We start from the raw sequence: 16,036 nt of genomic DNA on the forward strand, positions 1-16,036 counted from the left end.
TTTGATATTCATTTTTTTTCTGCTCTTATTGTTTTAATATGCCTTGGTAGGGTGCCATATAGCAGTTTGACTGTCCGTCCTTCCGTATGTCTGTCCCTCTGTCCTGTCTTGTGGTCATTTCAAACTTGCGATATAAAAAGCTATAACATAATTTTGAAAACTGAGTTGCATCTAAGATTGTACAACAGCGAACAAATTCAGTGCCTTCAGCGCTTTGATAAAAATATAAAAATGGCAAATTATATATATCCTCTGACAATTTTCATTGCCATTTGTACAATCGTCATTTAAAATGTTCAATACATTGGTTTTCTATGTTGGTGCTAAACCATGCACTCAAAATGTATTTAATGAATTAAACATGATAATTGCTGGGACCTAATTTCAACAAATTCCTTTATATATTTATTATTCAAAGTTATTTTATTTGTGAATAAAGAACAATCTTGAGTTACTGAGAAGATAATTTTTTCAGTTTAATGAAAATATCATAAATGTTGTATTGTTGCCTTTGACTACTGAGTTAACTTACTGAGATTGGACTAAATGTACTCAAGTACATGCTATTTATAATTTCATATTTTGACTGCACAATCATGATATATTATCTATACAATACATGTTTACAATATTTTTTTATTTTTTTTATTATTTATTTTTAATGAATGTAATTATTCTGAGTCTGAAAGAAAGTCTGTTGTTTGTTTCCAGGAGGGTGATACAGAGGCTGAGGATGAGGAAGTAGCTGGTGAGGGTGAGGTTGCTGACCAAGGGGAGGTCAAGGGGGAGGTGCCAAGTATAAAAATAGAACAGGCTGAGGAGGACGGGTCAGATGATGATGATGAGGAGGAGGAGGATGTTGAGGAAGCACAGGAGGAAACAATATCAGCAGAGACATCAAAGGTTTGTGATTGATTTTGTTAGGTTTGTAAGCAGTTTTGTTTGGAGTTAAAATCAGTGTTTTTGTTTCTGCTATATTAAATTGAAAGCTTATTGAAATCATTTTGAGGCCGTTTTAGCCAGTTCTTTGATGGATTTAATGAGATTGCTGCAAGATTTTTGGGGTTTGACTTAAAAAAACAATTTACAGCTAAATGTTGTTATATCAACGTTGACAGGATTTGTTTGATGAATTGATGTGCCACCAATTAGAACAAAGTGATACATTTAATACAATACATCTATCTCGTAAAAAAACACCAACACATTTAAAACAAACATCACATGCATGCTTACAAGAGCTGGTGGTTGGAGACAGATGGCCCTCCCTCTCCCCTCCCAAAAAAAACCCAACAAAAAACACCAAAAAGCAAAACAACAGGGCCTTTGCACAGGATGTTTTGCAACAAAACAGGCCATAAGAGTTAAACTTACCATATTCGTGTGACTTAGCCACTTAAGTAATTTTTTAGTTGACACAGATTTATGCACTCTGTTAAATCATCGTAATATTAAATGTGTTGAGAATATGATAGAATTATAACTAGTGATGTAACGATGATCAAATAAAATCGATATATCGATGTTGGATGAGAAAGTCAGTGATTAGCGATTCTCCTTAGGAAAATCAATGTAACTGATTTAATAGATAATCATGGAAAAGACATACATGTAACTCGTAAATTGTGCTTTGAATCTCATTTTTGAACATTAAAAGTTAAATGAAATTATGTTGGCGCAATATATTTAATTTCTTTGCCCTATTTATAGAGCTTTATACATTTAGCTGGACATGTCAATACTATGTGAAATTATTTTGAATATTAAATGATTTATTATTGATTATGTATGTTTGATTTGATTCAATAATTGATTATGGTTTTTGTATGAGTTTGAATCACTATTATAGCTGTTGGTGCTCTTATTTTTTTAACAAAGGTTGTGACCTCCAAGTGAGATCTTTATCATGCACTACATTGGATGTTTTGGCAGTTTACATTTGAAAATGTGTCCATAACAGGGATGTCACTTCAAAAGTCATATTTAGTTTAAACCTATTTATTTAAGCTCAATTCCATCGAGAGACTTTATTGAAACACTCTCCAGTCTGTTTCCTTGGAAGAACCAGTACTTTGTGTGTATAGAGGAGATAATGATATGCAAGGCAAACACCACATCCACTACACCATCATGACCTAAATTCATATATGACATAAGGTTAATACTGGAAGGGATGTAAAAATAATTAACATTTTTTATCTCAAGACAACAACATTTAATTTGTAAAGATGCAAACCTGAGGCCCATCATTCTATCCTTTAATGACATATCAAACAGGAACCATTTTAAGACTTAATGTCACAGTGACCTTTACCTTTGAACTAGTTACACCAATTTCAATAGCTGTTATCTACTGTCCAATGCCAATGCACATGAAGTATCATGCCAATCGGTAAATTTGTTGACAAGTAATTGATTGGAAACAATTTCCACTTAGTGTGACAGTGACCTTGGCCTTTGACCTAGTAACCCCAATTTCCATCTTCTATATAACGCCAATTCACAAGGGAAGAATCAAGCCAATCTGTCCCTCTGTTCACAAGTTATTGATCGAAAACAATGTTCACTCTTAGTATGAAAGTGACCTTGACCTTTGACCTAGTGACCAATAGGGGTCATCTACTTGCAAAGGCTAATGCACATGGGAAGTATCAAGCCAATTGGTCCATCTGTTCACAAGTTATTTATTGGAAACAAACTGGTCTTCTGACAGACGGACAGACTGAGCGACAGACTTCAACAATATACCCCCTCTTCTTTGAACAGGGCATAAATACATACAATTGAAACATAGCACACATAACACAATACTGTTATTGTTAATAATACCACTCTGTGTTTGCTAATGATGTGATGTTCAGTCAGTTAACCAGTATAGAATGAAAAAATGGCAAAAAACGTTAATTCTTTTGACCACAATAATTTTCTTTCGGGATTTAGTGTCAATATGAGAAGATGTTAAAATAAATGGTAAAATTTATTTTGTATGATAACAGGTAAGCCCAGACGGCATATGCATTTTTTTGTCAAAAATAGCCAATTAATGTTCACCCTTCAGAAAATTATTCAAAATCATTTAACTTACAGAATTAGTATTTCAGAACATTGTCATGGCATTTGTTTTCAATCAGCAAAAAGTTTATTTGAAAATAATAAAGCCCTCTATATTCATATGCATATTTCAAAACATAACTCATTCAATCAGTTCCGGTTAACTTTTTGCTGCATTTATCCCCCCTGTAAGCATAATACAAAAGCTTTCTTGCTAAAGCTTTGTTAATTTATTCCTTTTCCTAATGTATACCTTAGACACTTATCATTTTCTTTTTATGGGGGAATTATGGAGAATTAAATACAAATTAATCGGAACTGCTGATTATCCGGAACTGGTTGATAAACTGTATTAAAACATAAAGAGGGTACTTAACAGATCCTGTTTTGCTACAAAGCAATCAATCTTGTCAAATTTGTCAATCCTTTCTAGGGCACAGGTGGCAATTAGTGGCAATTGCTTGAGGAATCTACCTACATACAATCACTGCTACTAGTTAGGGAATAAACAGCTCTGCCATTCCATTTCCATTGTCATTGGTATAGTCATGAACATTTCTAAATCAATGTTAATAACGCATAACAAATGAATTTATGAGTCAAAAAATGCTAACATGTTTGCAAAGCGTGAACATCTTTGAATGCGAAACAAAATAAGACTACTGTCAAGTTTGAAACGGGGACCTTGTTTACATTTTGAGTTAGAAAAATACTTACATGTGTGAAAATACAGGTAGGGACTAAAAGTATACATTATTTGACTTGATATTCAGAGTTCAATTCTTTGAGATATAAATGCAAATATTTTAATTGAATAAAGGAGTTAGACTATTAAGAATGAATCTTCACTTCTACTTTACTGGAACTAAACCTCATTCATGCTTGCTTTAAATAAACAAGTCGAGTACGTATTTAATTCTGAAATACTTTGCAGCCAATCTTGTTAAAAATCAACACGCCTTAACAGGTAAAACAAAACAGATTACCTGATTCACAGGAAAATAATCCAGCCTATAACTAGAGGCAGAAATGGTTCCATTTTGTTACCCCTAACTTTTGTAAAATTGACGCAAACAATTAACCTATCTTTTTTTTTCCTCTTTCAGAGAGTCCGGTTTGCCGAGGCCCAGAGATTGCCTCCCTTGAAAGTGGAGACAAAGGATGTGGAAGTGTGGACCCAGGAGCCTGAATACGAGCACTACATGTGCGTTCGTATGTACGCACCCGTTGGAATGAAGCAGATGGACCTTAAGTGTTCAGTTGCCTTTGGGAAACATTTCTACAAGTCAAAGAGATTGGATGAGAACACGGGTACACCTCTGCCAGGTACCAATCGTAGTGTTATATGAAGAATATTTCAAACAAGTGACCCCAAGTTTTTACACCCCAATGGAATGGTTTGCTGAAGGTTACAGTGTTGATTATTAGCATTGACACCTGTTTCTGGTATTATTGGAATATCATATTGTAACTTCAAAAATTGTCAATAACTTTTTTTAATTTCTAACATGTTTTATGTCCTAAAAAAAGAGAATCTAAAGTACTGAGCGTTCATAACCCTTGTAAACATTCAAGACAAGCACTCTCTTACTTTATAATGTGATATTTGTTGTTAAGTTAAAAGAAATCAGAGAAATGTATACACCATCCTGTTAATTTGGTAGTTAAGTATCAGTATGGGTAGCGTTAAAAATATCATACTGTTTTGAAATATCAGTATGGCTATTGTACTGTTTGATACTTTATACTTGTCAAAATATCAGTATTGGTATACCATTTACCATTTCAATCTAAACAATATTCAAACCAAGTGATCATCAAATAATTAGGTCTCATTTAGAATATTTTGTCCTTATAATATAATATTAATGAGCCTAGTTTTTGCATTTAAATTTTAACCCTTTACCACTCAGGAACGCAGGTCATTTGTTTAATTGTATTGATTGGAATTATTAATGGTTTAATTTTTAAAACATAATTTTTATTTATGAATCATTTGCTTTTTCTTCTTTATTTAATGCACGCCACCTGCTTTGCAGAGGGTGCTTGTTGTAGAAATTGTCTCATTAAAAAAGTGTGTGACACTACATAAACAGCATCTTATCAATACATGAACAATTTGTTGTTTTCTTTTTTAAGCCAACACACCAACAAGTCAGATCAAGAAAAATCGTTATGAGGAAGCAATGTTCAGCATACCTCAAGAAACACTGCCTGGGATTTGGCAGGGCAAGAAACCTGTGGGGCAAGAGCTTCCCAAAAACTGTCAAATCACGGTCCACAGTGGTCCCACAGACAGCATTGCTGCTATGGCAACCATAGACATGGCTGACCTGAAGGAACTTGTACGCATGTAGTTAATCGTGGTGGTTATTGTTGTCATTAGGTTTCTGGTTGGTAAATACGAGCCATACTGGTCGCTTTGTCCAATTCCTCTAAATGTGATCTCATGATACAGTGCCGTGACTACAACTTTATTTTTTCTGTTTGAAAGCATCCCGAGAGTAACTTTATTTTTTTCTGTGTGAAAGCATATCCTGAGAGTAAGTTTATTTTTTCTGTGTGAAAGCATATCCTGAGAGTAAGTTTATTTTTTCTGTGTGAAAGCATATCCTGAGAGTAAGTTTATTTTTTCTGTGTGAAAGCATACCTCGAGAGTAAGTTTGTTTTTTCTGTGTGCAAGCATAACCCGAGACAAAGTTTTTTTTTTCTGTGTAAAAGCATATCCCGAGAATAAGTTTATTTTTTCTGTGTGAAAGCATATCATGAGAGTAAGTTTATTTTTTCTGTGTGAAAGCATATCCTGAGAGTAAGTTTATTTTTTCTGCGTGAAAGCATATCCTGAGAGTAAGTTTATTTTTATGCCCGTTTCGAAGAAAAGGGGGTATATAGTTTTCGCACTGTCTGTCAGTCTGTCACACTGTTCGTGTCCACTCTCTAATTCAAATAGTTTTCATCCCATCTTTACGAAACTTGGTCAGAAGTTGTATCTAGACAATATCTAGGTCAAGTTCAAATATGGGTCATGCCGGGTCAAAAACTAGGTCACGGGGTGGAAAAAACAAATCCAAGTGAAGTAATAAGCTTTAAATGGACATAATTATCTGACCTGCCAAATGATATATTTTTGTTAAATAAATCAAAGCAGCGCAGTAGGCGGCATTGTGTTTCTGACAAACACATCGTGGTAAAAGGTCAAGACCATTCAAGGACTAAGGTCAAAAATACAAATCCAAGTGAAGTAATAAGCTTTAAAGGGATATAATTATTCAATATTGAACATAGCAACTTGATATTTGGCATGCATGTGTATCTCATGGAGCGGCACATTTTGAGTGGTGAATCTACAGTCACAGTAGTGGCTTTTAATTATTTGCTACTAAAAATAGAGATTTGTTAGAGACAATTATTTTCAAGGGAAGTAATTTATATAATTATAAATCTCAGAATATATATTTCCTAACCAATAATTTAAGTTCTTTTCACAGTTACTGTACAGATTTTTTATTTTGATTATTTATTACTAAAATAATTGATTTGTCAAAGTTTTTTGTTAAATGATATAATTATCATTTGTTTCCTGTACTAATTTATGAATGGTATGGTGCATTATATACCTGTGGACTTATGTCCATAGATACATGATGAGCTCTGGCTATGATCTCTTTGATAAACCATAGGCCTTGGATGTCAGTGATGTCTGACTTGGTCATTTTTTACTGTCTACAGACATCTCCCCCCCCCCCCCCCCCCCCCCCCCGGTTGATTGGACAAAATCCAAGGGAAGTAATAAGCTAAGGGAGATGATTTCTTTACCTGCCAAATGATAAATAGAAATTTTATTTCAAAGCGGCGCAGTAGGGTGCATTGTGTTTCTGACGAACACATCTCTTGTTTCTGTTAGAAAGCATATCCTGAGAGTAAGTTTATTTTTTCTGTCAGAAAGCATATCCTGAGAGTAAGATTATTTTTTCTGAGTGAAAGCATATCCTGAGAGTAACTTAGTTTTTTCTGTGTGAAAGCATATCCTGAGAGTAACTTTATTTTTTTTTTGTGAAAGCATATGCTGAGAGTAAGTTTATGCTAGTGTTTGGTCTACTTGTTTTTTGCTGTCTGTTAATAACTGAACATTTGTAAGCCATTTTTACCGTTTCTTAAATGTTTAGTATTTCTTTAAAGGTTTTTAGCATATTCAAAAACTTATGAATGATAAAACTGAAAACAACGTAACTCCCTTGACCCATGTTATTTTGTTCTCATCAAAGCTTTTAACCAGGAGGTTGTAAAATAAACGTTCTTGAAACAACATCAAAATGAACTAATAATCTCATGACAATTACCAGTACTTACATGCTTAATATTAGAAAGATTATTATTTGGACAGTTTGAAACCTTAATTGAAATGATTGAATGGATTTAATCACAGATCTTTATAGAGATTTTCAAGCGGTTAAAACTACATGCTTTAGAATATTTTATTATTTTATAGACAGAAAAGCATTTCTAAAAAACTAACAGAGATTTATACTGGACAGGACCTCATGCTTTTAATTACCACATTGAGGCATTCAGTTTTATACAATGGATTGTTGTTTTTTACAGCTGTTGATGTACCTGATTCACATCAATGTGTTTCCAAAAAAAATCCATCAAAAGGGTTTTATAGGCTATAGCCCTTTTGATGGTTTTAAATTGCAATAGTTTATATTACCGGTACCTATAATCATATAAAGACCTTATTTACCTCTGAATTTATTTACCAATGTTTTCAAAGGAGGATTTCAGCAAACCATATGTTAAACATTATTTCTGTTTTTCACTTTGTATAACTTAACTCCAACAATAATGTATGTGAGCCATGTTCTTAGAAAACTGGACTTAATGCAAGTACGTAAAGTGTCGTCCCAGATTAGCATGTGCAGTATGCACAGGCTAATCAGGAATGATACTTTCCGCTTTTATATTGTTTTTATGTCCCCGGTAGGGTGGCATTTAGCAGTTGATCTGTCCGTCAGTCTGTCTGTCTGTCCGTCCGTTTGAAAACTTTAACATTGCCCATAACTTTTGCAGCATTGAAGATAGCAACTTGATATTTTGCATGCATGTGTATCTCATTGAGCTGCACATTTTGAGTGGTGAAAGGTCAAGGTCAAGGTCATCCTTCAATGTCAAAGGTCAAAAAAACAATTCCAAGGAAAGTAACAAGCTTTGAAGGGAGATAATTTCTTTTTATCATTTGGCAGGTACAGATCATTTGTACAAGAGAAGTAATATTTTTATTATATCCCTTTAAAAAATATTTCTCCCCTTGTAAAAATTATCTGTACCTTCCAAATGATAAAAATAAAAAAAATAATGAAAGCGGCGCAGTAGGGGGCATTGTGTTTTTGATGACCACAATTCTTGTTAGTTTTATGGAAATCTCTTCTTTGCAAATATTCAGTTTAGGCCAAAAAATATCCTCCCTGATAAGCCTGTGTGGACTGAACTGGCTAATCTGGGACAAAACTTTACGCACATGCAGTTAGCAGTTTTCAAAGGGCAAAACTTATATAATAATATAACACATTCTAAAGGATTTGAAGAAACACATATTTTGAACCAAATTCCTGTTAGGATTGGAAAACAGAATCTATCAGTTTTTCACTGCATACAAATAAACAAAAACAATAATACTATAATAATACTATAAAACAAATTATGCAGGATTTGAAGACTATCACCCTGCCTCCACCCCACGGGGACGACGAGGTACCAAGAACTCCTGAACCCCCTGGAGATGATGATCTAGACTCCCTCTCAGACGACATGGAGATCCCTCTGCCTGGCGATGAAAGAAAGGGGTCTGAAAAACCTGGGGCAACGGAAGATAGAATCAAGGTTGTTGTTTTTTCTCTGTTTATCTTGTATGTTTAAACAGACATTGCAAAAAAGGAAAATACCATTTCGTTTACCTGTCATCACTTTCAAACCTCTGCACTATAACTACCAATTTTTCAAGCAAATTTATATTGAAGTCAAACTTTTTGAGCATATCTAAGTAAATAGTAAACAACACTATTGGAATTAAAAGAACTTAAACAATAATATCAGTTAATCATTTTTATGCATCTGAAGGAGGGCATATAGTGATCGGACCGTCTGTCTGTCTCTCTGTCTTCAAGTTTAGGTTTCGCGTTAAGGTTTGGAAAAATTATCATAACTTCTATGTCGCTTCAGATAGCAACTTTATATTTGGCATGCATGTGTATCTCATGGAGCTGCACATTTTGAGTTGTGAAATGTCAAGGTCAAGGTCATTCTTCAAATTCAAAGGTCAAATAAACAAATTCAGGGGAAGTAATAAGCTTCAAAGGGAAATAATTATCTGTACCTGCCAAATGATAAGAAAATATTAATAAATCAAAGCGGCGCAGTAGGGGGCATTTTGTTTCTGGCAAACACATCTCTTCTTTTGTATGACATTCTCTTATTTCTTTACGGCCCTTGAGGTCACCAATAATCAAATTCCCTTGACAAAATTGTGAAGAGATTAAGACTCTACCATTCAGAGAAGCACTTTGTCCTATTTCTTATTGTTCCTGCTTGTCCCCTACAGGATGTGGACCCCATGATGTTCCCACTGTATTCACTGGATGGTAGCTCCACCAAACACAGCCCCTGTGGCTCCCTGCCCTTGATATTCTACTGGGCACGCAGGCCTAAACCTCCCACCTTCAACAGACAAATTGGTATTACAGTAATAAAAAATATTTTGTTTTCAGTAGTGAAATACAATGTGCAGTTCAATATTTATGAGATAGAATTGGTATTAAACAAAGTCTTTTCTTTCCAAGGTTTGCAAAATATTGGCTTATATTGCAATTCTTGAAGAAGCTTTATGCCTCTGGTCCATAAAGCAACTCCAGAGGAAATTTAGTCTGTTCATGCTCTGGGACAACACAAACATTTCTAAAATTTTATTTTGCCACCCTTGGTTCCAGAGTCAATTATGCTAAACTCCAATAGCTAAAAATTAAAATGTAAAAAAAGTATTACGAAATAACATGTTATGAATTCAGTATTGTCAAATGTTTAATTTCCCTAGTGATCAAAATAATATCAAAATAATATTTCTATTAACAGTCTCCAAAATTAAAATTTAAAAATATGCACAAAGTTTGAGAAAGAAGGATTGTTCTAAGTTTTTTAATCTGTTTACTTATATCTCTTCTGGTTTCAAAACAATGAGTTCAATAAATGACATTTAATGAAAATTTAACTATAACTAATGAACCCACATCCATTAAATTCCACATACATTTCTAGGTAACAGGAGTGCAATCGAAGTTCAGGTAGTCTCCAAGCTGACGGGCATCCAATATTTGCATACTTGTTTCAGCTGCCCACAAAGTACGAGAGAACACAAAATAAGATCACAATTAGCCTCATTCTGGCAAACTGAGCTTAATTGCATGTGCGTAAAGTGTTGTCCAAGATTAGCTATGTCTTGTTTTGAGAAAACTGGGCATAATGCATGTGCGTAAAGTGTCGTCCCAGATTAGCCTGTGCAGTCCGCACAGGCTAATCAGGGACGACACTCTCCGCCTAAACTAGATTTTTGGTAAGGAGGGACTTTTTTGAAACTAAAAATATCATAAAAGCGGAAAGTGTCGTCCCTGATTAGCCTGTGCGGACTGCACAGGCTAATCTGGGACGACACTTTACGCACATGCATTAAGCCCAGTTTTCTCAGAACAAGGCACAGCTTGTACAGTCTTCACATGCTTATCAGGGACGACACTGTCGGCCTTAAAAAAATGATGTTTGCTAAGAAGAGACTACCAATAACAAGAAAATTAACATAAAAGCTGATAAGCCTCTGCAGACTGCACAAGCTAATCTGGGATGACACTTTGGGCACATGCATTTCGTCCAGTTTTCCCAAAACGCAGATCACTATTAATGGAACTCCACATCTTCAGGTACCCACGGTGTAACAGAGCTAGTCTTTGAACTGACAGGCATTGACCTTGAGACGACCTCGAAAGATGACCTCAATAAGGAGACCCATGACAAGTGCACGTCTGTCATGAGCTATAGGCGTGAGGTGACGGACCGTGCCCTCTCAGCTCACAGGTTCACTCCGGAAGTGGAACCATCAAACCCCCCTGCATCCCCAGAACACGAGTACATTCCTGAAGTTATTGTTACTGAAAACATGGAGGTTAGATTTTTTTTTCATTTAAAAATAGTTATTTTTTCTTTGTTTTTGTAGTTTTTATGATCATTTTACCTTATGAGGACTTTTGGAACTGATTGTTACCAAAGCATAGAGGTTTTTCCTTTTTTGTTTATGTTTCATATATATTTTTCAGTCTTGTGTGTTTAAGTTTGAAAATCTCTTTGAAATTGTAACAATCAGACATTTAATTAAATAAAGAGCCGACAAAAAGTATTAATAAAAGGTCTTGTATTTAAAACCATATAACTTTGAGAAGCAGTAAACCAATTATTAAAAAGTTAACAATGTTATATTGGTGGCATTAATATTTATAATCTCAGATATCTGATCTGGAAAACATTACAAATAGCAACAATAATATAGTTTTTTACTTATCTTGTTTACAAAATAATGATTATCTTATCAAGCTGGAAAAGAAAGAAGAACCAAAGGAGGTAATGAAACTCACACAATGTTGTTGCTTTTGTTGTTTAAACATAAAATATGTTGTTGTTTGGTTAAACACTGTTAACACTATGCCTGCACTGTTTGATTGTCAGTTTTATTTTGAAACAAGATTGTTGAAAAAAAAAATCTACATTTTAAGTAAGGTATTTAGTATGTGCCATACACACTAAAGATGGTTGTATATAGTTTAATGTTTGTTACTTAGTTTTGGATTTATTTCAGATATGCTATATTTAGAAGCTGTTATGTACAAAAGCTCTTTTGAAGTTTACATGTGTAGTTGATACTATGTTTTAGAATTAATTTGATACTAGCATTATGTTTATGTTTCATTGACATGCATGGCAACCACTATATTTATGCCCCCCTTCGAAAAAGAGGGGGTATATTGTTTTGCTCATGTCGGTCCGTATGTCCGTATGTCTGTCCACCAGATGGTTTCCAGATGATAACTCAATAACGCTTAGGCCTAGGATCATGAAACTTCATAGGTACATTGATCATGACTCGCAAATGATCCCTATTGATTTTGAAATCACTAGGTCAAAGGTCAAGGTCACGGTGACCCAAAATAGTAAAATGCTTTCCGGATGATAACTCAAGAACGCTTATGCCTAGGATCATGAAACTTCATAGGTACATTGATCATGACTCGCAGATGACCCCTATTAATTTTCAGGTCACTAGGTCAAAGGTCAAGGTCACAGTGACCCGGAATAGTAAAATGGTTTCTGGATGATAACTCAATAACGCTTATGCCTAGGATCATGAAACTTTATAGATACATTGATCATGACTTGCAGATGACCCCTGTTGATTTTAAGGTCACTAGGTCAAAGGTCAAGGTCACTGTGACCCGAAATAGTAAAATGGTTTTCGGATGATAACTCAAGAACGCTTATGCCTAGGATCATGAAACTTCATAGGTACATTGATCATGACTCGCAGATGACCCCAATTGATTTTTAGGGTCACTAGGTCAAAGGTCAAGGTCAGGGTGACCCAAAATAGCAAAATGGTTTCCGGATGATAACTCAAAAACGCTTATGCCTAGGATCATGAAACTTTATAGGTACATTGATCATGACTCACAGATGATTCCTAATTTTCAGTTCACTAGGTCAAAGGTCAAGGTCTAGGTGACTCAACTTAGAAAAATGGTTTCCGGATGATAACTCATGAACGCTTATGCCTAGGATCATAAAACTTAATAAGTACATTGATCATGACTGGCAGATGACCCCTATTGACTTTCAAGTCACTAGATCAAAGGTCAAGATCACAGTGTCTTGACACAGTAAAATGGTTTCTGGTTGATAACACAAGAAAGCTTACGCCTAGGATCATGAAACTTCATAGGTACATTGATCATGACTCGCAGATGACCCCTATTGATTTTCAGGTCACTAGGTCAAAGGTCAAGGTCACAGTGCCAAAATAGGTATTCACACAATGGCTGCCACTACAACTGACAGCCCGTATGGGGGGCATGCATGTTGTTCAACCAGCCCTTGTATTTCTATAATTTATATCAAACCAAAGGCAGGCAGACAATATCTAAGCAACGCTAATATTTCACAATTCTCTGCAAAACTACATCTAATAGTTGTATGAATTTGAATGTTTAATCTAACATATAGCTTCGCCATAGACGTGTGATCTTAATATTATTTCAGTAATTATCTTTTTTAAATGTCGTTATTCTATTATTCTGTTTTATTATAACGATTTTTATAAACTATAAATTTCTCATTTTTAGCTCCACTGGCCAGAGGCCAGTGGGGCTTATGTCATGGTCCTGTGTCCGTCGTGCGTGCGTCCGTGCGTGCGTCCGTGCGTCGGTTAACTTTTCCTTAAAACATCTTCTTCTCCTAAACTACTGGTCCAATTCTGATGAAATTTCACAGGAATGTTCCTGGGGTGAACCTCTTTCAAATTTGTTCAAATTATGCCCCTGGGGTCAAATTTGACCCTGCCCCAGGGGTCACAAAAATGAAAATTTTCTTATATAAGGCCTATTTTGTGAAAACTTTCAAAATCTTCTCATCCATAACCATTGGGCCTAGGGCTATCAAATTTGGTATGTAGAGACATCTAATAGTCCTCTACCAAATTTCTTCAAATTATGCCCCTGGGGTCAAATCTGACCCTGCCCCGGGGGTCACAAAATTGAACATATGCTTATATAAGGCCTATTTTGTGAAAACTTTCAAAATCTTCTCATCCATAACCATTGGGCCTAGGTCTATCAAATTTGGTATGTAGAAACATCTTATAGTCCTCTACAAAATTTCTTCAAATTATGCCCCTTGGGTCAAATTTGACCCTGCCCGGGGGGTCACACAATTGAAGATATGCTTATATAAGGCCTATTTTGTGAAAACTTTCAAAATCATCTCATCCATTACCATTTGGCCTAGGACTATCAAATTTGGTATGTAGAGACATCTAATAGTCCTCTACCAAATTTCTTCAAATTATGCTTCTTGGGTCAAATTTGACCCTGCCATGGGGGTCACAAAATTGAACATATGCTTTAAAGGCCTATTTTGTGAAAACTTTCAAAATCTACTCATCCATAACCATTGGGCCTAGGGCTAATAAATTAAGTATGTAGAGACATCTCATAGTCCTCTACCAAATTTCTTCAAATTATGCCCCTGGGGTCAAATTTGACCCTGCCCCTGGGTCACAAAATTGAACATATGCTTATATAGGGTCTATTTTGTGAAAACTTTTCAAATCTTTCTGTCCATAACCATTGGGCCTAGGGCTACCAAATTTGGTATGTAGTGACATCTTATAGTCCTCTACCAAATTTTTTCAAATTATGTCCCTGGGGTCAAGTTTGACCCTGCCCCAAGGGTCACAAAATTGAACATATGCTTTTATAAGGCCTATTTTGGTATGTAGTGACATGTAATAGTTCTCTTCTTAGTTTGTTCAAATTATTCCCCTGGGGCAAATTTAAAACTGCCATGGGGGTCACAAATTTGAATATATGCTTATAAAGGTCTTATTTTTTGAAAACTTTCAAAATCTTCTTGTCCATAAACATTGGGGGTAGGGCTACCAAATTTGGTATGTAGTGACATCTTATAGTCCTCTACCAAGTTTGTTCAAATTATGCCCCTGGGGTCAAGTTTGACCCTGCCCCAGGGGTCACAAAATTGAGCATATGCTTATATAAGGCCTATTGTGGGAAAACTTTCAAAAATCTTCTTGTCCATAACCGTATGGCATAGGGCTACCAAATTTGGTATGTAGTGACATGTAATAGTTCTCTTCTTAGTTTGTTCAAATTATGCCCCTGGGGTCAAATTTGAAACTGCCTGGGGGTCACAAAATTGAATATATATTATAAAGGGCTTTTTTTGTAAAAACTTTAAAAACTTCTTTTCCATAATCATTGGATCTAGGGCTACCAAATTTGGTATGTAGTGACATCTTATAGTTCTCTACCAAGTTTGTTCAAATTATGCCCCTGGGGTCAAATTTGACCCTGCCCGGAGGGTCACAAAATTGAACATACGCTTATATAAGGCCTATTTTGTGAAAACTTCAAAAATCTTTCTGTCCATAACCATGCAGCCTAGGGCTATCAAATTTGGTATGTAGTGACATCTTATAGTCCTCTACCAAATTTGTTCAAATTTTATCCCTGGGGTCAAATTTGAACCTGCCCCGGAGGTCACAAAATTGAACATATGCTTATATATTGCCTATTTTGTGAAAAAAAAAAAATCTTGTCCATAACCATTAGGCCTAGGGCTACACAATTTGGTATGTAGTGACATTGTATAGTCCTCCACTTAGTTTTGTTCAAATTATGCCCCAGGAGTCAAATTTGACCCTGCCCTGGGGGCCACAAAATCGATTATATGCTTATATAGTGCCTATTTTGTGAAAACTTAAAAAACTCTCTTGTCCTTAACCATAAGGCATAGGGTTACCAAATTTGGTATGTAGTGACATCTAACAGTTCTCTACCAAGTTTGTTCAAATTATGCCCCTGGGGTCAAATTTGACCCTGCCCGGGGGGGTCACAAAACTGAACATACGCTTATATGGGGCCTATTTTGTGAAAACTTTAAAAATCTTCTTGTCCATAACCATTGGGCATAGGGCTACCAAATTTGGTATGTAGTGACATCTAATAAATCTCTACCAAATTTGTTCAAATAATGCCTCTGGGGTCAACTTTGACCCTGCCCTGGGGGGTCACACAATTCAATAAACGCTTATAAAGAGCCTATTTTGTGAAATCTTTAAAAATCTTCTTGTTGAAAACCATTCAGACTATGGCTACCAAAT

General features: G+C 35.3%; 1 protein-coding gene across 1 annotated transcript in view; it reads left to right on the top strand.

The window, feature by feature from the left end:
- LOC127850790 (uncharacterized) overlaps window positions 1-16,036 on the top strand; it is a 41,246-nt gene that overhangs the window by 15,220 nt on the left and 9,990 nt on the right. The window contains exons 8-13 of the mRNA XM_052384102.1: window positions 712-903; window positions 4,158-4,377; window positions 5,191-5,396; window positions 8,758-8,931; window positions 9,650-9,782; window positions 11,016-11,257. Of these exons, the coding sequence (XP_052240062.1) occupies window positions 712-903; window positions 4,158-4,377; window positions 5,191-5,396; window positions 8,758-8,931; window positions 9,650-9,782; window positions 11,016-11,257 (1,167 nt within the window). The remainder of the gene's footprint in view (window positions 1-711; window positions 904-4,157; window positions 4,378-5,190; window positions 5,397-8,757; window positions 8,932-9,649; window positions 9,783-11,015; window positions 11,258-16,036) is intronic.

This window comes from Dreissena polymorpha, chromosome 11 (genome assembly GCF_020536995.1).
Source record: "Dreissena polymorpha isolate Duluth1 chromosome 11, UMN_Dpol_1.0, whole genome shotgun sequence".
Taxonomy (NCBI): Eukaryota; Metazoa; Mollusca; class Bivalvia; order Myida; family Dreissenidae; genus Dreissena; species Dreissena polymorpha.